Source organism: Xenopus laevis, chromosome 3L, assembly GCF_017654675.1.
Source record: "Xenopus laevis strain J_2021 chromosome 3L, Xenopus_laevis_v10.1, whole genome shotgun sequence".
Classification (NCBI taxonomy): domain Eukaryota; kingdom Metazoa; phylum Chordata; class Amphibia; order Anura; family Pipidae; genus Xenopus; species Xenopus laevis.
This window is the reverse complement of record NC_054375.1, coordinates 58663637-58688347: the sequence shown is the minus strand read 5'-3', so window position 1 is coordinate 58688347 and position 24711 is coordinate 58663637. Positions and strand designations below refer to the sequence as shown.

Sequence of the window (24711 nt, the reverse complement as noted above, 5' to 3'; positions counted from 1 at the left end):
GTCTTATGTGCAGAAGCAAGGTGGCACCAGAAGCGCCCGACTGCTAAAAGAACTGGCCCCAATAATGACGTGGGCAGAGGAAAATCTAGAAGGGCTGACAGCCTTACATATTCCAGGCAGTCAGAATACGGAGGCAGACTTTCTCAGTCGCAACACCTTGCAACCAGGAGAATGGAGTTTATGTCTGCTTACCTTTCAAGGCGTAGTACAAAGGTTCGGAAGGCCAGAAATCGATCTTATGGCCACGGACAAAAACCACAAGTGCAGCAGGTTCTTCTCCAGGGCACCATGTCCTCTGGCAGAAGCAGTGGATGCACTCCTCCAGGATTGGAGCAGGATATTTGGTTATGTCTTTCCGCCCTTTCCAATGATTTGGAGGGTGTTGAAAAAGGTGGATGTCGAAAAAGCCTTGGTCATAGCCATAATTCCGTATTGGCCGAGACACCCTTGGTTTCCGCTCCTGCAGAGTTTGGCAGTAGAGCCACCTCTGAGACTGCCTCTTCAGCCGGATTTGTTATCCCAGTGCCCAGTGGTCTACGAGGGAGTGGATTCCCTGTCACTGACGGCATGGAAATTGAAAGGCAGAGGCTAGCAGAATATGGTTTCCAGGACGATCTGGTAAATTTCTTATTGAAGGCTCGGAGGGCTTCTACCTCGGCTCAATATTACAGGGTCTGGAAGTGTTTCGCAGAATTTGCAGTACAACACAAGTTTGACCCAAAAGATCCTACTGTCCAACAGGTGATTCAGTTCCTGTTTGTGGGTTTCCAGAGAAAACTTAGCACAAGCACTCTGCGAGGTCAAGTCTCCGCATTATCTGCATTGTGTGGTCATTCCTGGGCGGAGGAGCCTCTGGTTAACCGGTTCTTCAACGCAATGAGAAGGGTGTGTCCTTTCAAGAAATCCAGAGTTCCACCTTGGGACCTTACGATTGTCTTACGAGCCTTAATGTCTTCACCTTTTGAGCCTTTGCGGAAAGCCTCGGACTGGCATGCGACGTTGAAAGTCCTGTTTCTGGTCGCTATTACCTCAGCTTGCAGGGTTGGAGAGATTTCTGCTTTGTCAGCAAAAGAGCCAGACACAGTTGTCTATCCGGACAAAGTGGTTATGAGACCATCTTTTGAGTTTCTTCCAAAAGTAATTTCCCAATTTCATGCCGATTTGGAAGTTACACTACCTTCCTTCTGCCCATCTCCAAAGTCTAACAAGGAGCGAGAATGGCATACTTTGGACCTAGTGAGGGCCGTTTCGCATTATCTGACGCGAAAGAAGGATTGGCGAAAATCTGACAAGTTATTCCTGATTCCGAGGGGCCCTAGAAAGGGTATGGCACCAGCTAAATCTACGATTGGCCGCTGGATTGTCTCCTGCATTGCTCTAGCTTATCGGTTGACAGGCAATGAGATTCCTAAGGACCTGAGGGCTCACTCTACAAGAGCCATGGCTACTTCCTGGGCGGCGGAAGCCAGGGCCCCGCCAGACCTCATCTGCAAGGCTGCTAGGTGGACATCTTCTTGTACCTTCATTCGTCATTACAGACTGAATGTGATGTTGTCTCAAGATGCAAAGTTTGGAAGAAAGATTTTGCAATCTGTTGTTCATGCTAAATAAAGTTTTTTGGTTGATCGATAATGGTCCCTCCCTTCTTTAAGCTTGGGGAAATCCCATGTTGGTGAATTGTCTGCCATGGGTGACTTGGGAAATATAGAAATTTTTTCATACTCACCGTAATTTCTATTTCCAAGTCACTTCCATGGCAGCATTCACCAACTTCCCTCCCTTCTTCTGGAGCTTGTTACTAGACGAGGATTGCTGGGAGGAGCAAGGTATTTAAACCGATCGTTAACACTTTCCTGTCCAGTGACCTGATAGGCGGGATTAACCCATGTTGGTGAATGCTGCCATGGAAGTGACTTGGAAATAGAAATTACGGTGATATGAAAAAATTTCTATATTTTTTTTAACCCAAAAATGAGTTTTGGCCAAAAAGGTCATCTAAAAACTCAAATTTTTGTGGAAAACTCAACTATAACCTTAATAAATAACCCCTACAAGTGTCAGACATACAGATATGCAACTGCAGCATAGTACTGTACCATATAGAGAGTTTGAGAAGATTAAAAATAATGGTGTGGCTAAAACTGAACTAACATCTTTATGTAATTGTAGATGTCACGCACAAGGCCTGCAGCTTTGTTTTTATTAGCTCTTCTTGAATGTCTAATTATATCTCATTTGACAGCAGTTTTTGCCAAATTCTTATATTTCTTTCCTTTCCCTGACTACTCATGCCAAAACTACAATGATATCTCCCCTCCATGCACCTGATACATGACAATGAATGTGATTGCATCTGAAGCTGTTACAGTGAGGATTGCAAAATTATAGTTATGTTTTCCTGTAATTCACTAGCCTGCTGCACCTACTGATGCAGCCCTCAGAGGGAATCTTGGAATTGCTGCCAGCTTGAAGGCAGGGGCATCTCCAGGGTAGTGAGTCACCCACGTTGGTGCCAAGGGCAAATATAAGGAAGTGCAACGAGTACCTTAATGAATGACATTAATAATTGTCTAGACTGGAGTCTTGACTGAGGGAGAGCTGATTTCTGATATATTGTTTCTGCAAAGGCAGTACCAAAGAACAGACAGAAACTGTTTTCAATTTCAATTTTTAATGAAGGTATAATGGGAAGTTTCTTAGAAATATGTTTTTTCATTATACAAAAATAAAAAGCTGTCAGATGTGGTTCATCCATTCAGCAAAACACACATATCTCAAGTGCAATGTATTATACTACTGGAAAACAGTAAAATGTTTCCGTTTCGTTGCTATTTATAAGTGCATGCATATATAAATATAGCTATACATTTTCATTTTTTGTGGTCTCCTAAGTTAATAGGTATATTTCAAGAGCATTGCTTTCCTACAAGAACTTTGGCAGAAAGTGCTAAAAAACAACAAGAAATATGCGGCTAATATTTTAAAGAATGCCCATTTTTCTAGATTTCATTGCAGTGCTTATTGGGAAGAGGAGAAATATAATTCAGACACAGACATTAAATATTGTGCTCCAGCAATAGCAGTAAATAGCATTTTGATGAGTGCACATCTGTGAACCAAAATCAATTACACTGAAAGCGAAATACTTATATTTAACCACATTACGCATGTGATGGAATTTTACAGGAAGAATTATTTATGTTTTGCAAAAGTGGGACATGCCAAATGCTGCAGTCAGTGTTAAGAGACAGTGGGGTGCTAGCAAGTGCAAGTATCTATCAAAATATGTAAGCCAAAGGAACATATTATAGCAGGATAAGCTTCTATTTAAAATCTCATTTTTAGTCTGTGTTATGGGAATAACTGCATATTTTAAAACAAATAAAATACAATACATGCAACTATTAACCAAAAATAGTTCTAGCTTTTCTTAATGTTTATAAGTTAAGACAGATTCAGTTTCCTAGACATAGTACTGAATATACAGTAATCTAGGGTTTAACCACTTAACTGCCAAAGACCATTACATTACCTGCAGCAGTTCCAGGTTGGGTAGCAAAGGAACAGTCTTTTGTACCAGGCATTGAGCAGTACATGTAGCCCATGGGTGTAGTGGCCTCAGGGGCCCATACAAGAGCTCATCTAAAGGACTTCTATGAGCTCCTGTGGTCTTCTTGTTTTATCTGTTTGCCTGCACTCATGTAAAATCTAAACACAAACTTTTTACTCTAACACATACTTGGGGTCACTTAATAACATTGTGCAAAGTTGTACCTGGAGAGTAACCCATGGAACCTTGTAATCTAAATGGTTGTGGTTATTGTCCAAGGATTTTGACCACCAATCTTACTATGAAATACATGTTTTATCTCTTTGAACAGAAGATTTACAACATTCATATATGCTGTTATATTATAAGAATATGCTGATGTATCACTATACTTAAGGACACATGGGAGATAAGATGCTGTAAATGCAAGCTTTAAGTTTTTTTTTATTTTCGTCAAAATGCTAAGTTATAAAAAGTATGGTATTTGGTAGTTTGGAGAACCTTCCAAAGAATATTTACAGGGGTTCAAATGTGAAAATACTTATCTACATTCTCTAACAGCTATATACTGTGAAGGCATGGTAACTACATGCTCTGGAAAGATGTGAAATTTAAACCAATAAGAGCTAAGATGCTGTAAATTTTAGGTTTGGTCCAATATTTGAAAACTTTTTGAAAAAATACAAATTTTAGAAAATTGAAGTTTTGAGTGGAAATATATATATTAATCTATTTTGAATTTATCAAATTGTGTACTTATTATTAATTTTTGTGGTCATATTACTGTTAGGGGCTTTTACCACCAATAAAAAAGGCAGTGTGCTGTTCTTGCAGTAGCTTATTATATTTGTTAAAACTGCATACTGGGTATAGATTTAAAGAAAAATTTCAAGAAAAGCCTTAATATTGATCTTAATGATGTATTTGTACCTATTGACAAGTACAAGTATTTGCAATTTGCCAATAGGAAGATGTATTAAACCAAATTAAATGTCAGAAAATATATGACTTATGGTATATATAGGTCAGCTTGTTTTTAGGGGCTTTCATTCACATAAAAGCCAGACTAGAAGGCTCATTTATAAACACTGGCCAAATTTGCACATGGACGGTAACCCCTGGCAACAATTAGTGACTTGTTTTTTTTTCAGCCAGTTTTTTTTCCAGCAAAAGAACAAGAACGGATTGCACACTCAATTTTTAAAATTCAAAAAGAGTAAATAATATTTATTACAGAAAAAAAAGGTAACAGAAATTACAAAAATACTAAGTAAGCCAAACGCGTTTCGACCATAGTGGTCTTCCTCAGGGGCACAAATAATAAATAATCAATTTTTGATTATTTAAACAATGAGCTCTATTTATAATGCATTGACAATGCAACAATTACTATTTTAATGCACTTTAGCAATTTCTGAGACTGTTGGCATTATCCAAGTTTAAAAAGATTCTGGTAAGGTTGGAGAAGTAAAAAAAAAAGAAATGTCAAAATACGAATAAAATGTAACTAATGAATTAAAATGTGAATTAAATTACATTAACTCTATGCCATTTTTAACACTTCAATCAAACCATTAAAGCTAATAAAAGTATTTTTATAAAGATAGTTTGTTAAAAAAAAAAAAAAAAAGCTCAACAAAAATCTCCCCTTTAACACTAGGGGCAGATTTATCAAAGGTCGAATTTCGAAGTGAAAAAGACTTTGAAATTCGACCATCGAATAGGGTAGTCCGACATTCGAAGTCGAAGGATTTTTAAGATCATACGATCGTACTTTGAATAGTACGATCGTACTTCGAATCATGCGATCGTACTTCACAAAAAGATCCTTTGACTTATCAAAACTTAGCCAAATACTGCCTATAGGTTCTAGGCAGTCCCCATAGCAATTTGGCAGGTTTAAGGTGGCGAAGTGTCGAAGTCAAAGAGACAGTACTTCGATTTACGAATGGTCGAATTTGTAAAGTACTTCCAATTAGAATCGCAGTCTAATTTGGCCTATTTGATGATCGAAGTACCCAAAAATGACTTTTTTAGTTTTTTAATTCGAAAATTCACTTCGACCCTTAGTAAATGGGCCCCTTGGTAAACCATATAAAAACATGCATATTTTTAAGGCCATTAAATAAGTTAATGGAAATGTGTAGCCAAGTGTAATATATATACTATTAAAGATTTTAACAGGGCGCTTCTCTGAGTACTTTAGCAATTTACAGTCATTTTTAGAGGTTTCTGAGATATTTGCATCATTAGGCTGCTAATACCAGGCTTTTGGCTCAACTGATAATCAGCAACCCTAGGGTTAACTGAATCCAGGAAGTGGTTACAAAGTGCATAGACAGGGTCACTGACATTCCTAGCCTTCAAAGAAAGCTGTTGAGCTGATGCCTATGTAGTAGTAGAAGGGGCATGTTTGATAATATTGGAGATAACCAGATCACTGGAGATGTTGCCAATGATAACCATCAGCAATTAGATTTAAACAGTCACCTACAAGTTAAGGTGTATGTGTATATATATATATATATATATATTTCCGTTTGTTTGACTTACTTTTCACTTTGAAAAAGGCTGTTGTATCAGCCGAAACGTCAGCGATTGTCCATCAATAAAGACCATTTATTACTCTTAAGACCTGTGAGTGCGATCTTTAACATTTCCATGGATTCTACTTTACGGAGGACTGCACGCAGGCATCGGTGACCCTAGTATCGTGAGTGCCGGTTTTTCGCACTATATATATAAATGGAAACTATTTTGCATGTGCTTAAATACCTATCCTATATACTATTACTTGGGACACAATTGTGCCTACAACAGGAAAAAATATAAAGTTACTCTTTACTCTACACATCTACATGTCTGGAGCATTATATCTGGTTTCTTGATACTTTTTTATTCTTTGTCTTTGAGCTTTCCAATTTTGTAAAATTCTGTTTCAAACAAATTAGGATTTAGTTCTAGTGCAGTTAGCACAGGCTATTGCTATTGCTACAGGCAAACCTATCATCAATGAAACCACATAACTTCACAAACAAAACAAATATTACTGGAAATAAATATTATTACTGGTTTGTTTCACCAAAAAGCTGCACGATCTCTTAGAGAAATTACAGTCTAGACATACTTGAAAAAGCTGCACATAGACAAGTGGAAAGTCTGTCCTGGCACGAATTAACCACCTCAGAATTTTTGCTTTTTGATTTAAAAATTCAATAGCAACTGTGTTAAGTGTTTCCAACCTTATTAAACAGTCATCTAAAATCTATAATTCAGTGAAACATTAAGTAATTGCCATTTATTTCTAAACTATTCAATTCCATAAGTCTGACTGTGTCTCCAGCAGAGCATTTCTGAGCTAGCTGGCTTTTGCCATCAGTATCTCTGCATGAAAGGTGAATTTATGTGACTGCTGAAAAAAAATACAAAAGAGAATCAAATCTGTCTAGATTTGAAGCTAACAACAGAATGTAAACATTCAATACTCAGTTGAATTTACGATAGATAAAGAGAAATACGGTTACAGTGTATTCAAATTTGAAAAGTCTTAAAGGCTTTTCTTTGTCTTTAGTTACTGTATATTTTTCCAGTGTCTGCTATTTATCTTCTAATCCACTTGTAACTCATTTCAGGTATGCAAGACCATTTGATTAATCTTAGTAAGAAGACTTAATCAGGTTCTTACTACTATCATATCACAATGATTCACCCATCATGTCGGACGTTTAGCATTCTTTACTTAACATATTACATCTGCTGAGTGTGCACTGTATTGACCTGTCCCTGCACTGTGCTGTCCTGTCTTGCAGGAGTTGCATATTTTTGCACTTGCACTTTTTTTCTGTTGTCTGGTACATCTATGTTGTGTTGTGTAGCACCATGGTCCTAGAGGAACGTTGTTTCGTTTCACTGTGTACTGTACAAACGTATATGGATGAAATGACAATAAACTCACTCTTGACTCTTAAGGAAATATTTCCTAGTGAACATTGGACTGGTTTCTATGGATTACTAAATCTGAGTACTTAAGCGTGTTCAGTTGTTAATGGCAGAAAACAGTTTTGAATGTTCTGAAACAAGACAGCATGAAACATGATACAGTCATATATCTGTGGTTTCAATTTTATATTTGTTTATCATTGCAATAGATGTTAAGAACCATACTGTAACTATTATTTTAAGCTGCGGATGGATATTTTTCTTTTATAGAAATCTACTAAAACCATAGTGAGATTGACCTAGGTCTATTTACAGTTGTGCATAAACAACATTCTTAGCACATCGTTATGCTAATCAAATGCAGAGCTGCATCGCTCATTGATATTAGTAGGACACACAGAGCTGTCTACCTTTTCATACCCAGGACTAAAATGATTATTATTCTAAACAGAACATTGTCTTCTGGACAGTAGTTCAACCCTGATTCACTTAGCAATTGTTTATGAATGTATTACTTAAACTACTAACTTTGGTAATCACATAATCCTCAAATAACACAAATATTTAGCAAATTTAGAAATGGAGCTCTCTTTTCTTACTTATATACTGTAGGTAAAGGATCTATCATCTGGAATGTTTGGGACCTTTGTTCTCCAGATAAGGGACCTTTCTGTAATTTGGATCTCTGTCCCTTCATTATAATTAATTCTGCTAAAAATCATTAAACCATAAACCCAATAGGATTGTTTTGCCACCAATATGGATTCACGCAGCTAAGTTTGGATCAAGTACAAGGTATTGTTTTTTATTAAAAAAAAAGAATTTATTTTTTAAATTAGAATTATTTGCTCAAAATGGGCTGTATGGGAGATGGCCTTTCTGAATAAGTGAGTTCATTCCAGTATTATTATAAATAGTACATGTAATATTTCATACCTCTAAACATTAAAAAGGGTATACTGAAGATTATTCATAGCTTGTGTGTAATAAAACAGAAAAAAATCAATGCCATTAGGATGAGCACAGGTATGGGACCTGTTATCCAGAATGCTCGGGACCAGGGATTTCTGAATAATGGATCTTTCCATAATTTGGACCTTAAGGGGCATATTTATTATGCCGTGTAAAACAAAATTCCCCATAAAAAAGGTGTAAAAACTGTGCAAAATAAATGGCAAATTTATCAAGTTATGTTTTATTTTATACCATGCGAACGCCAGATTTGTTGCCATTATTTTACATTTCTTCTGGTGGAAGTCACTAAGACATAAACATGTAAAAGTTTTACGTAATTTTTTACACTGTTTTTTCCACAGCGAAATCTGCTGATGTATGGTGCATTATCTTGACATTTTTTACACCACATAATAAATATGCCTCTAAATGTACTTGACCATCATGTACAACATTACATAAACCAATAAAGCTGGTTTTGCTTCCAGTAAAGATGAATTATATCGAAGTATGGATCAAGTATAAGGTACTTGTACAAGGTACTTATTATTACAGAGAAAAAATAAATAATTTTAAAAAATATGAATTATTTGGATATTCTGGATAATGGGTTTCTGGATAAAGGATCCCATACCGGTACTCTACTTATTAGCGATACAGTATATGCAAAAGTTACGTACATGTGAACAGACGTGATCATCCAAACCAGTAAATAGAGGTAATGTTGAAAGTCTTAGGATTTCTCCCCATGATTTATCTTTGAGCCATGAAGGGTCAGGATTTGTTCGTGGCATCTCCAGTGCAACTCCACCAGTTAGAAGGAAATACCACTCTTTGTCATTTACTAAGCCTCTGTTCTTCTGTAAACCCACACAGAGTAGGAATGAAAACAGCAGTTTGTGCTTCTCAAAGAGTGAACGGCAAACATGCTCATATATACTGAAAATTCAAATAAAAAGATGGGTTGTTATTTTTTTTAACAATTTATTCTGTAGTAAAACAAAACGGAGGTCAAAATTTAAGATCAAGGGAAGATACCTATAATGAGAAGTCTGTGTTTTTTTGCAGATAGCTCTTTCCCTAGGCTAAAAAACATAATTTATTCTGGATGTGTAATAGAGATCTTGGGTTCACCTTCTCACAATGGTTTGACATTTCCCTACTAAACCAAGGAACTTCTTGGTCCTTGGTACATATGTGCTATAAGGTGCTATTAACTGTAAATTGTGCATCACAGCTGGACACCATTTTTCTGAGACCCCTCTTCCAGCAGCATATTTCTCTCCTTTACAGTAGATATGCTTTTTTAGCTACACATTGAATGTGTTTACTTAGAGGTCCTTTTACATATCCTTTTTACTATCTCCTTTTCTAGAAATGATCTGTCTCTTTTTGACCAGTGCAGACATTGTTGGGATTTCCTTAGGAACCCTAAATACTGTACATGACTGAAGCAGTGTAATTTAACAACATTGCTCCTTTGACTGAAAAAGGACACCTGCACAGGCAGATTAAAGTATGCATTTCCAAAGCAGAACCTCCTATATAAAGTAATATAACTGATATAACTGTCAGTCTCCACTGACACTGTTAATGCTGTTTTCAACTTTTATGATAAGATGTACTATATTTTGCCATATATACTATGGCATATATTATATAATATTTAGATAACTGTTAGCAATCCATAGCTGATTCATATGCAAAAACACTTTTCACTTCTTTCATTCCTTGACATTTGGTAATCACCTAACAGTGACCTAGTGATGCAATATTTCCTTATATTGCAAGATATTCTTACATTGCATTATAATAGCATATTGCAGAATGCCATTACACAGCAACCACACATGATTTAAATAATATAGATACTACCAACACAGTACATGGGGCTGCAATCCATCTACAACATCTAAGAACATTGTTTTTCCTGAATTAGTCTTATTTAGAATTCAATTTTGTGTCCTCCTAATATTTTGTAAACATTAAAATGTATTATGAAGAAAGGATTTACCCCCCAATTTCCAACAGCTTCCTGAATTCTGCCTCAATCCTAACTCTGGAGTTTCACAGGGGTAATAATGCTGTTGAAATATGTTTCACAACACAACATTGGCCAAGCCTCTTAAATTGTATTCATATTTCTATGATAAATACACCACCACTGATGTACAGTATATAGTCAAAATGTCATTACCATGAAAGGCCTTTCAATGAAGGCTGATTAATGTAAATCATTTCAAATTAAGATATTTTAGGGTTATTTACTTTAAGAGATGGCGAGCAACTGCAATCAATACCTGGTATTTCCCTTTAGACAATAGATAGCCTGCCAGAAAGAACACTGTGTCCATGGGAACAGTTTCTCTCATTAGATATTTTTACGCCTGAAATAACAGGAAAAAAATATGTTCATCCTTGCCAGTAAACTATTGGTACATAGAGCGGGGAGAGAAGATACACCGTAACTGTCTAATACTCATGAAAGCTAAAACACTGACAGATAGAGGAGGGAATTGCAAAGCCAGTATTTTCTGTAGGTTATACACACTGAACAGCAGCCTTTGGCATTCTTATCTTTGATTATAGCATTGTAGATCTGAATTTACTGGATCAGGTTATCCTTACCTATTTGTGAAGTAGTCATTGAGGTTTAATATCCTTTCATGGAGATTATTGGATGATTTGCTTTTCTTGATAGCATTAATATACAGATTAATGAACCAAGCCAAGGAGTACTGATACATGAAGTCAATATATTCCAAGTTTGAGATGACAAAGAATATCACACTGGAGTAGTTGGCAACCTAATGATGAAAAAAAAACAACAGATTGCTATGGTTAACTCAAGCAAACACTATTCAGAATAAAATGCCTATAGATGAATCAGAAAGTATTTCAAAATTACTAACTCAATCTCATTATATACTGAGCATTTGGTTATGACTAGAAATATACTTCTAGACACAGAAACCACTAGCCATAAGTGATGAGTGAGATTTTCACCAAGTTTTGCCACGAAAATGATGCCCATCGACTCCAAACGGTGTTGCACATCAAATTTGCCCATGACTACTTGCCATACATACACACATACACACATTGGTACTATATGCCAATGCTTTGCATCAATGGTGGCACAAATACAAATGTCTGCATATTTATGGCATAATTTCCATGTCAGAAATGATATTGACTGGAGCTGCAATACAAGAGCACTGAGCTCTCATCACCGGGTGAGTCTTAGACTATAGGCTATTCTCGGAAAATTTAAATTTATGGAGCTGGGTTTCCTTACTTGGATTCCAACTGTTTGACTGACAAGGGCCAGGAACAGAAGGATCCAATATACATGCTGGATCTTGATATGCTATGAATCAGTTGTTCCCATAAACTACAGATCAACTTGTAAAATGACATTGATTCAAAGACAATTTGCCATGATTAAAACCTTGATTCATACCAAATCAATTCAAAGTGTCCATTGCAATAAATCTTAAAGTTAGTTGTGAAGAGACTCATTGCTCATTCGCATATCTCTAATTGCAAAAAGCTCAATACATCACTTTTTTAATATTTAAAAGTGAAAAATAAGGTCTACAGGCAAGATGGAAATATATCTTCAAATTAATTGCATATGCAGCTGTATTGAAAGCTAAATGCTATAGATCCACAGCACACTTACTTTTGACAGATTTACAGTATTTCTAGAAATGATGCATATTTTGCAATAAACAGAAGCCTAGAGCCGATATACTGTAGAAAATACTCACATTTGGTAGAACACAAATATAAAAACAGCCTAATTTTGAATATTATATTAGCGCACAGGCAAAGCAAGGCAATATCTTGTGTTTGCAGAAGCATAAAAAAAGCTTTGAAAGCTTTAAAAAATGTTTATGCCTTTAGGATGAGTTTTAGTTTTAGAAAATGGAGTTTTGGAGAATAACTGAGCGTGTCTGTGTTTCGACAAATGTTATTTATTTTCTGAAATCTGGAATTTGAGAACAGATTATTCCAGCACAGTGGGATTTAAGATGAAAAATGTTTGTCTACTGTATTAACTGAGCTTCAGGTGAGTCAATTTATATCTAAACCTGCGGATAATAATTTTAGGACGAAAATGCCTTTTTCCCCGAACATTTTGTTGTTATTCATTATCTCATAGCAAATATTGCAATTACCTCAATAAAATTAGTTTACTTTTGTACAGTGTCATCTGAAATAAGTAACTATACACTTCAAGGATACTGTGATTATATATTTGCTAAGAAGTGGTGTGGTCTTAAGATTTGGCTATTTCATGTGAGATAATTATAGAAATAGAATAAAACAGCTATTTTTCAAAGCTGTAAATGCACATATCAAATCTTCAAGGCAAATTGATTTCAGGTCACCTGCATGTACTTTGTTTAAGCTGTGTTAGTATAGTGTATGGGGCCCGCTGCATCCCAGCAAAGAAATGAAAAGAGACATTGTGACGCTTCCCGCCTTGTAAATCACCTCATGTACTTCTGGTTGCAAGACCATGCACAGAAGAGATGCAGGGGAGGAGTGCCACGTCACTCCGCCCACGTCACTTCACTTTTGCCCACAGCTCACGTAACCCAGTTGGAGCCAAGGACCCAGCTCACATGACCAATGGAGCCTCATTCTTTGCAGCTAGAGGTTGGCCTGCATTTTCAGGCAGGAGGCAGCCCTGCATGTGCACTTCTATAGGTACGGCTCTCTTAGTATAAGGTTGCAGGGGCCAGGAGTGATCAGTTAGTTTACAAGCAAGTTGTGGCGAAAGAGCAGAGCTTGGCAATGACATATGTGGCACATCTCCCTGATGGCACATCAACTTGAAGGCTGCCCTTGACTTGTCTGAACTGAAGCCTCCAATTGTGAAACCCTTTCTGCATCATGGTGGCATAGGTACTAACTCTGGGCTATCTTTAGATTCTAAAAATAACCTGGCTTTCTCTTGTCCTAAGATTGTTAACAAAAACTTTATGTTTGCTAAAAATAATTTTTTATACATAAAACAAAAAAGTTATTTTGAAAAACTTGATAAATGTCCATTGTGTCGGTTACTAGGGTGGAGATGAGTAGACAAAAAACGTTGAGCTTTTTTTAACCTTTGAGTTAACTTTTATTATGCTATAGAATGGGCAATTTTTAACTTTTCAATTGGTCTACATTATTTATTTTGTATAGTTTTCTAATTATTTGCCTTTTTATTATATCCCTCAGTGACTTCTAATATCCTTATCATTTACAGTAGGGGGTAAATTATCCCTTATAATATGAGGGATACTCAGAGTTCCCTATATAACTCATCCTGCAGCCTTGTGCCTTTATATGGTCACAGAACCCCTCAGTGACTTCTAATATTCTTATAATTTACAGTAGGGGTACATTATCCCATATATCATTATAATACAATGAAACCTCAATTTTACATGTTCTTTTTACAAGTAACTTTTATATTAACTTTTAATTATATAACTGCAAATTCGAAGCAATTTTTCAACCGGTCTTTATTATTTATTTTTTATTGTTTTTGAATTATTTTCCTCTTTTACATCTTTCCAGCTTTGAAATGGTGGTTATTGACCCCATCTAAAAAGTAAATACTCTGTAAAGCTACAAATTTATTGCTGCTACTTTTTAATTTATTTATGCATTTTATTTATTATTTTATTTATTATTATTTATTATTTTATTCATTTATGCATTTAGACCCTCTTCTATTCATATTTCAGTCTCTTATTCAAATCAGTGTGTGGTTGCTAGGGGAATTTAGACTGTAGCAACCAGACTGCTGAAATTGCAAAATGGAGAGCCACATATAATAATAAAAAATGAAAACCAATTGAAAATTCTCTCAGAATATCACTCTCTACATCATACTAAAAATGAACTCATAGGTGAACAATCCCTTTAGGGGGGCCCAGTTGTAAATTTCTTTACAGGGGCCCTTAGGGGTCTAGTTATGCCACTGTCTGCACGTACCAATAATCATACAAAGTTATTGTGCATGGCATCTTCAAACATTTGATTATGGTGATTAACCTTATGAAGAGTGTTTTTCGATCTTTGTTCCTACAGTAAGATGAAGAACAATTTACAAATGAATATTTGCTGCTCAGTTAAATATGTAAAATGTGTTTGTGTTTATATAGTGCCACAAATATAGTACAAAACTGATAAATATATACAATTGTCTCAAAGATTAGGTGCCAAGTGATGCGGAGTAGAAAGAAGGTTCCTGACTATAAGGCTTACAATCTAAACTCTACCTGTAACCCGAGTCAAAGCAATATTAATACTGGAAATTAGAAACGTATATATGATTTAAAAAAGGCTGAATTTGTTTTTTTAGCTTACTAGCAGTACTAAAATATGTTATTTTTTCATAAATGCCTATGTAACTAGCAGAAAATAATGCATACTATTGGTGGACCTGTTTGACATCAATTAAATAATTTTATATTATCCATACAACAGAATAGCTGAATAACTGTCAGCAACAGCAAAAGAAAACAATACTTTACTAATAATAATTCCTGATGGAAAAGTAGTAACTCTTCTGTTGATGATGTTCTCAAGAAAAATAATCAGCAGTAAGCATGGAATTGTATGCTAACTGATTAATAAAAACAATAATTCTTTATAAACTAAGTGTACCCAGCTACTTACAGGTCTGTAGCCATCTCTGGTTTCATCAATTTGTTTTTCTGTTTTAGTTGTTATTTCTTGCTTCTCGTGAATCTCCTGGGATAACTTCTTGCTGGAGGAAAGAATGTCAATAGCTCTCTCGTCCTCCAAGATGTTTCCTTGTGACAGAGATAATACTTCCAAAATTTGATCTTCTATCTCTTTCAACTGTTTTCTGTCACAAAAATATATAGTTTATTTTAAGAAGCGACTTTGCATGTAGGCGTTTTGCATGGCTTTGTCTCTAAAATATTTTATGCTCAGTATGATTTGTCAGAGGTTTATAAGCACGATAGGTACAATAGATAATCCTATATTTTACTTTTATTTGAACAATAATTCTTAAAAACCTAGGCATATATATAATATATAAATATATATAAAATAATATGCTAAAATAATATCAACTAGGATCAAAACTAGACACACTGTAGGGGTTAGAAATAGTGATGGGCGAATTTGCGAAAAATTCGCGAAACGGCGCCGGCGTCTCGTTTTTGACGCTGGCGCCCGTTTTTGACGCCGGCGAATTTTATCGGCGAATTTTCGCGGGCGTTTTGCGAATTAATTCGCCTGCCGCGAATCGCGCAAATTCGCCGCGCATTCGCGCCTGCCGAATAAATTCGCCCATCACTAGTTAGAAAATGTTAAAGCATCACATCATCATCATCATAATTATATCATAATAGGTGTGATTTTATAATACATTTATAAAGCCCCAGAATGATTTCCAAGATCAAGTGGGGACTCAAATGACAAGAGTTGTATTAACTTTGCCCTATTGTTCATACTCTGGTTCAAAGGGGTGGTTTTTAAATTATTTGCCTTCTTTTTCTGGCTTTTTTCAGCTTTTAAATAGGGGTTACTGACCCCAAATAAATTTGAAGCTCTGTAAGGCTACAATTTTATTTTTAATAAAGTACTAGTACTCATCTTTCTATTCAGGCCCTCTCCTATTTATATTGCACTCTCCTATTCAAATCAATGCATGGTTTTTATAAATAGAAAATAATACAAATAAAAAAAAAAGGGAAACCAATTGCAAATTGACTCAGAAAATTACTTTCTACATCATTTGAACAACCCCTTTAATGCACAAATAAATCTGTTTCTTCTAACAGTCGGGAACATAGATACATTGTTAAATGTGGCCTTCCATATAGTATAGCCATCTTGAGCTTTGTAAGACTTTTGAACAGGGAACTGCCTAAAAAGCCTAAATGGACAATAGTTAAGTTTCATTTAACAAACAAGTTTTATGCTCTGTCTTTTTGTTATGGCTTTCCTGATAAAAGACACAAAGATCTAGTAGGACAAAGCCTATCGAAAGTCAAGTAAACCATTGGTAAAGAGCAATCAATCTGTTAAAAGGTTACCAGATTACTTGAAAAAACATGGGCATGTCTAATAAATACATAGATTACACACAGATTGCATTTAATTAAATGCCATTAGTGCAATTATTGTAGTTGTATTAAGGTGTCTTATGATCTATGATCATATTCTAAAAGGCATTTCCAATGTATGTTTTGTAGCTCATCACAACAAATACACCAATAAAAATGCCACCCTTAATTTGTTATAATGAATAAACCCAGTATAAAATACTGAAATACATTTCACCATGTTGTTCTCTGATTTAAAATTTATTAATATTTGGTAATATTACGGATTATTAAGATAAAACTGACCTTTGTGTATACTGTAGTTAATGCAATACATTTGTGTGCAGCTTGGTGATTATGGTGGTTATTTCAAAAGGATAATATAATGGGTCTCTAGGTTATATCTTCTGTTTATTCCTTTTGCAAAGTCAAGACATTTGTTCCGAGCACAAGGTACTAAGGTACTCTGTGTGCTCGGAACATTCCACGTTATCTTTTTTAGGGTGTATTCTTTGCATTCTAATAAAAGCTCTCTATTTGGCAATACTTTCATATTACATGGAAAACTGTAATATGATTAACGGTTTATAGTAACTATGCAAAATCTGGATCTGGACCCTCCTGACTCTCCAAACACCCATCTTTTTCTTTTTTTTTTTGTAACATACATTAATTGAGATGAATTTTTACATGTATATACATTTGATCAGCATTAAGATATTCTTACATTATCTTTTCAGCATGATGATCTTAGTTTGTAGGAAAATAAATGACAAAATAGGAAGGAGATTTTGAACTGGGTTGTGAAGGGGAGCAGATTATGTGTTACTAACTATAACTAATCCTCTGGTGTCACTGCCTACTCTCCATAAAATATTGGATAGCTATAGTCTTCTTTCAGGATATAAGATCAATATGAGTAAAATGGAAGCACTACCTATTTTGGAATATCAAGCCCCTCAATGTCCTCCGGTATTCCTATGAATCTTAAATTTTGCACTGTGGAGCGACCGGTGCCATCTTGCGATAAGGCCTGGTGACCACGTGGTAGTGATTTTCTCAGGAACGGGGACATAGTTGAGCTCTGTTCCTTTGCTTTTTTCTTACCCATTGTTACTGGTTACGCTGCCGCTATGTTATGCAAGCCCGATCAGTTTAGTTATTGGTGGTGATGCTTATGTTCTGGCAGAAAGAGTCTCTTATGGTACGGAGCTTGTACAGAGTACGTGCGTCCTCCATCTTGGCCCCCCCACCCATCTCTTTCTAACTATATACATCAACGACACTGTGTAGAATTTTGCTTTGATGCTTTTCCTATACAGCTTTTCTTTGTGCCATGAACTTCCTGGGTCTCTGTAGTGGTTATGATAATTGCACCCCCTGTAGTTATGCCCATGAAAGAAAATAATTGTTTTTGTTAACTCTTAAGCTAAAATTGAAGATATTCCAGACCACTCCCTTCCCCCTTTGCCATATTTTATACATATTATGCAGAGGCATTATCTGTGCATTGGGAATCTAATTTTCTTCTTGTTAATTACCCTGTCTCTTTAAGAAACAACAGTACATATTAAGCCTTTTCCCATGTTTACTTACTAAGTACAAAGTATGTATATGTGTCATTCTGTTCACTAACCTGTACATTTTTGATCTTTTACTAAATATACAGACAAAATAATATGAAAGCAGCCTAATAAGCAGATAAGATTTTTCTCTTTAAAAACCTAAATAGCAAATTATAATCTGACCAATCAAATATGCAGAATGTTAGGTAGATATTTTATCACCAGAAAGGAGGTATGTAAGTAGTTGCTATATTATTGCAGAATTTAAATCAATTCCATAGGAAACAGCGAGGCACACGAACGTTCGTTCCTTTTATACGTTCATGTATATGCAATGTGGTTACATAGAGCGCGTAATGAATCGTGTTTGTGTATTTAAACCTGTTTCTGCAGTGATTCAGTGCCTCTTGTAGGTCTATGTTTCATGGTTTCCTGGGTGTGCTTTCTGACTGTCTGCTGTTACCGACCTTTGCTTGAATTCTGCCTGGACCAACCTTAGCCTGTATCTGACCCTGCTTGAACTCTTCCTTGACTAACCCTGCCTGTACCTTGACTACTCATTTGTCCTCCTCCAATACGTTCCTTGTACTCTGCACCTTGTTACTGGAACTTTCCTCCTGATACTATTTGGTTTAAACTGGCCCTTTTGCTTGCTTAGAACTCTTGAACTGTTCCTCTCACACTAAAGGTGGCCATAGACGCACAGATAATATCGTACAAAATGAATTTTCATCCAATATTCATTGCGTGTATGGTGGAAAAAGAGCCGACCGATATCGGCAGAAGACTTGGATATCGGTCGGCTTGTCGATCGGGCTGGACGGAAAATTTTGATCGGGTGCCAGTGAAGGGACCCAAACATCGCCCATTGTTAGTTCTGAATCGTCAGATACAGGTACAATTCTATTGTTTCTTCCCGTAGATCTATCTGTATATCTGACAATTCAGCTCTACACGTGTGTATTGAAACGAACAATCTTTCTTGGAAAGATCTTTTCCAAGAAAGATCGTAATTGTTACGTCTATGGCCACCTTAAGTTCTTGCGGCATCTGAGTAACTGAGGGCTCCTCCCAAAGCCGAAGCAGAAAAGTGAGCTGAGACCGGGATCATGACATTAGTCGTTGTGCTGCAATTGTTCTTAACTTTTTAAATATGGCATAATTGCAAATGACAAATTTGTATGCACACACCCTATGTTCAAGTTAAATTAAAAAAAGATTTGCTAAACAGGTTTCGCCAAGTGCAAATTTTTTATTTGCAGAATTAGCATCAATGCTATATTCATGCACAACGCCCATGTGATTTGCAAATATTTGTGTGCACCATGCATCCTACAACTTTTCACAAATAAAAATGAAAGACAGGCACAGCAGTGCAATATATTACTGTTTATGGAAAACATCCTTAAAATAAATATGCAAATAAATATGCACTGTGCACAGTTTGTAAATGACCCTCAGTGTGTGCAAGTACTCTGTATGGGTATTCAGTAAGTATTTATGGTAAGGGGCAGATGTGGGACTTGTTGCAAGTATATATCATTATATATTTCTGTTACCTGATATTTGCCCCTTCTAGGTAAAGCTGATTTTTCTTGTCTTCTAAATCGGGCTTTTCTTCTGCAGCAAGAATAGTCAATAGTTGGTCCTCCAAGCCAGTTGGTGTAATTACAAAATTGATCAATGTAACCTGTAAAGGAAATAGTGAAACACCAAATATTAGGTTCTCAAATTCTGTACAGCATTAATGTATTCATGTTACTTCCATTTAGCACAGCAAACAATCAGACTTTATATCTAAACAGTCACCTACATGTTAGAAAACAAAAGCAACGATTTGATTGGTTTCTATGGGCAACAACGCCGGTGATGTTTTTATTCAACGTTAATGAATATGCCCCTTAATGTTCTTTCAGCAGCAGACTAATCACAGCTGTTTACTGTTTGGTTGCTATAACAACAGCACTGGGGCAAATTCATCCTGTGATCGAAAATAAGCTGTAGAGAGTCAGTCAAGAAGCAATGACTTCAGGGATGGGAAAAATCAAAGCACTCCCAATTTAGTTAAGTGAATAGTAGGTTACAATATCCAACAAATTGTACAATTCTTACATATATTGTGGAACCATATGAAAAAAGTAAATAATTATCATATTCTTCCTATCCATTTCAGTAGATCCTAAGTAGGCTAGTAGGCTGTGAACAGAAACAAATTATCTTGACTCTCCATTAAATCATCATTTTTCATGTAATGTCTGTTAAAAGGAAGTTGAGAAAACAGCAACTTATTTCAGCAAGCTATAAAATGTCATTAGGAAAAATCCAGTTTCCTCCTGCCTGTGCCAGTGCACAGCTGCATTATTCTGACATCCACATAAATATGAGAATAATACTATTAGAAATGGGAAAACAATTCCACAGACCAATTATAACTTCATAGCACCTCATTCATTATCCCCAGCGTATTTGCATTTCTACCAATTTTCCTAATTCCTATCATCCTCGTTCAGTGGCAAGCACATAGAAAACATACTTTGACAGACACTTCAGGCAGGTAATGAGGATTTCGGAGACGGGTGGTCATGTAGAGTTTAAAATCCCTGCTGTAATGAATTAAAGCTTCTCCAAGATGAATATATTCCATTCCACTTTGCTTAAATGTCTGTCTTAGCAACACAGGCTCCAAAATTGGATCTAGTTCTTCGGAGATATTTTCTATAAGCACCGGTGTCCCAAACTTGCAAGATAAAAAAGAAAGAGGTGAAAGGAGAATCAACACAAGCACATAACACTGACTTAATTCAAGGAAAAAACTGCCAATTTAATGCCATGTGTTTACATGTTGTGACAAGGAAACTCTCTAGAAGGACACATTTGTTAGTCAAAAAAGGCAATTGCTTCAACTTTATGTTTTCAATGTATTTAATGCAGCACCATTAAAAAGGAAGCAAAATAATCTATATTAAATTGGTGTCACTGCTATGAATCTAATATGTGCAAAGAGCTGGTAGCTGACAAAAGGGCTTAATATGAGCGATTTGTCAGTTGTTTGCTTTATTGATTCTTTTTGCACAGTGCGGTGCTGGTGGCCTTTGATTTTATTCCCTTCGAGGTCATGTGGTGTAAGAGAACCAAAATAAACCCATGCTGAAAGAGTAATATTAATAAGCATAAGGTCACAGTGATTAGACATTGCCATATAATGATGCACTGAAAGCAATAGACGACCAAGAAGAAGAACATGACAATATAGAAGAGGGATTATTCTCAAAAATATTATATTGCTGGTTTATTAGTAAACACAATTTAACTCTATATATACTGAATAAGTGGCAAAATGAATAACATGCATAAATATGTTTTCAAGCATGTTATGTATATATGCACAAATAGAACCTTCTGTGTTAATACTGCTTTAAACATTCCTGCTAGACTGATACTGCTACATAAACAAATGGGCCTCTGCATTCAAGAAAATTAAGACATTTTGTTCATTAAGCTACCAAAGATGCCCTCCCCTTTAAACGAAAAGGGATTGTTTATATAGATATCGCAATATATTCAAGCTGGCCAACTATTTCAAAGTCATCTTAATGAATCAGATGAAAGTTGAGTGTAGGACTGGCCATACAAGGAATGACTTTTCATGTAGTTGGCCAGCTTGAATACATTGCAATATATGGACAAACAATCCACAATGTAGCAAACTGATTATAGGTGAGTGCAGAGGACCTCATGTCTTTATTTGTATGAATATTTTTTGGTCACAGCCTCATTGCTCCCCTGACTAATGGCTTAAACAGGTGGTGAGCTCAACTTTTCTTTTTTTTCTTTGCTACAGATAGCTACATAGGTAGGATGGGATATTGGAAATGATATTACATTGCAGATAGATAAACTGATACTCTGGGAGTGAGTTTTAAGCAGGTGCACAACAAGATAGACATATGGTCCCATTTATGTTCTATTCCATGTTAACAGATTCCACGCACTGCATCTTTGAAATGATAGTTTCAATGCAAGTACTCAGTGTGTGGTATAAAACAAACTCCATAAAAAAAAGACATATGAGACCTAGTATGTGGTGATGGTGGAGTTTAACGAAGCAGCTAAAGTGCATCAGAATTCAGATGGATTTGTACAATTGCTTGAATCCTGTGAAATATCTAATTGACAAAGCAAAGCCATCCACGGCAGATAGCACAGTGGAACTATTTGTTATTTTTGTACCTCTCAAGCACAGCATGCTTTCATGATTTTATATTCCCCTGTGCACACTCTCAAATCTATAACTTAATTATGATTGTAATAATGGAAAGAGCAGTCGATCCCACTGTTAAGCTATTTCATCTTGTGTAATTATATATATATATATATATATATATATATATATATATATATATATATATATATATATATATATATTTATATAGATCCATATATATATTAAAAAATATATATATATTATATATATATTAATATATATATTTTAAAAAAAAGCATTGTTTATTTACATTTACTCCCATTTCCTAGTATTATTTAGTTTTTTTAGCCTGCTAGTGTTGAGAGCTTATTTCATGATCATACATACATGTTTTTATTTCTTAAAGAGATACCCTTTTAAACAATAAACACCTCCAGCAATGTTAAACCTTATACCCAATGCTTCCGTATAACACAATTGATGCCCTTTGAAATTATTGCCAGTAGGCAGAGTTGCCAGGAGAAATCATGGGTTTCCACACTACTTAGTTGGCAAAGGATCTGGAATATTAACCCACTGCCCACTCACACCCTTTTCGACCTTTTCAACCTTGTCAATGAACCATTATAATCACACAACCCTGATCTATCGAAACCCCAATCACAGTGTTGCCTTCAAATTTCACCCACTGATGGCATAGAAGTGGCATGAGCCTTCCACAAATACACCATTTACTTTACCCCAGGTTGCAAGTGCTAGAGCACTCAGGGGCACATGTGCATGCCCTTAATTCTCTTGCACCCTGGGGTAACTTGCAAGCACTTCTTGGACCAGATTAAAAGTCTAGTGTGAGGAGCAGACAGCAGCTTCAGGAGGCACAGGTAGCCTCATCTTCACCACCTGCCATAGGCAGTAATGAGAGGGCACTGATGTGATTTAAGTGTCTTGACACTCCCTATCCAAATGATACACAAGTTAGGGAGAGGGTAGGGGAATGTCTATATGCCTCTCCCCCAACATGCTGCTCCAAAAAGAAGCACAGAGGTCTGTAGCAATATAGGTAAGACACCACGTAGTGTGCAAAGATGATAAAGTGAGAAGACCCATACTTAACTATTTATCAGTATCTGTCAAATGTAAAGTATATAAATAAAGAATTATTATAAAGTATTTTAATCTATTATTAATCCAAGAAGGGCTGTGCAGCTCAATGTGATTGTATACCCTTCTGGGAAAACATCTGAGTAGTCTTAGGGAGACCTCTGCATCAACCAATCCAAAAGGATATCTTTACATTCCTATTAGGCAAACCTCTGCTAATGATACAGAATTACATGTTGGTCTGTTAAAAAAGCCAGCCTATAGAGAACAAAGGTTCTAGCTTCATGTAGCAATGCAGTAGGCAGGAGTGAATGTTGGAGAGAAGACCACATGGGCTTCTCCTGCACTCCAATACTTTGTGCATCATTAAGAATGTGCAAATTAGAGGCATCGGGGGGACACAAATAGTTAAGGAACTTTGTGCTTAATGCCTACTTTTCTTAGGTGTTACATATAGGGTTCCCTTATCACCATTCTGCGTCCTGCACTGTATTTTTAATCAGGAATATGGTACAAAGTGAAGAGCGCAGATGCCAACCCAGAGCTGAGCTGAGCACTGCATTCATGCTTTGTGCACATGCCTTTTTGTTTTTAATTTTTTTTAATTTGAATTTATTGATGTAAATAAAGAAAGAAAGGGACAAGGACTTCAAGGCATCAGAAACAGAAACTTCCACCTCCAATTCCATATCATTATTATCACGATCTCTGATGGGGCTCTGAATAATTCCTACTCTCCTACTGTGAAAATGTTCATATTAGAATGTGGTTTCCTGATGACACAATCTGCTACCTCAGTAAAACAAGCAAAAGCCATAGCTGTTTCCTGTAGTATAAAGCCAACAAGAGACAGATTGACAGACAAGCCCTCAGGTTATCTGCACTGAATTAATCCCTATTGCAAATTTAATCCCAAACAGCCAGCTACCCTTTCACTGTCCCCAAGCCAAGGGCTGCGGAACAGAAAAAAACTGTCTGGAACAGTAACATAGTAGGATAACAAGGTCCAACACTTGTACCGTTGCTCATTGGACGATATTTCACAATTTTATTGGAAATTCTAGTGAAGCAGCTTTAAAAAGACTATGCATTAAAAAATGTATAATATAATTCTGATAAAAGTCCAAATCAGTTTTCGAATTTTGAATAACATGGAAATAAGTGTACAAACTTGCAAGATTAAAATCTTGGAGATATATATGCAAAACATGATACCAGCAATATCGCTAAAAAGCAAAAAATAAATAAGCCCTGTGTTTAGTTTCCACAAACATTTATTTCTCTGTTCACAATGTATTTGGTAAATCGAAG

General features: G+C 35.9%; 1 protein-coding gene across 4 annotated transcripts in view; it reads right to left on the bottom strand.

The window, feature by feature from the left end:
- Window positions 1-24711, bottom strand: part of LOC108711038 (dynein heavy chain 3, axonemal) — a 555753-nt gene that overhangs the window by 65419 nt on the left and 465623 nt on the right. For all 4 annotated transcript variants that reach the window (XM_018252361.2, XM_041586281.1, XM_041586280.1 and 1 more), the window contains 5 exons: window positions 20629-20832; window positions 19655-19785; window positions 15128-15320; window positions 11072-11250; window positions 9124-9382 (listed from right to left, as the gene is read on the bottom strand). In XM_018252361.2, the coding sequence (XP_018107850.1) occupies window positions 9124-9382; window positions 11072-11250; window positions 15128-15320; window positions 19655-19785; window positions 20629-20832 (966 nt within the window). The remainder of the gene's footprint in view (window positions 1-9123; window positions 9383-11071; window positions 11251-15127; window positions 15321-19654; window positions 19786-20628; window positions 20833-24711) is intronic.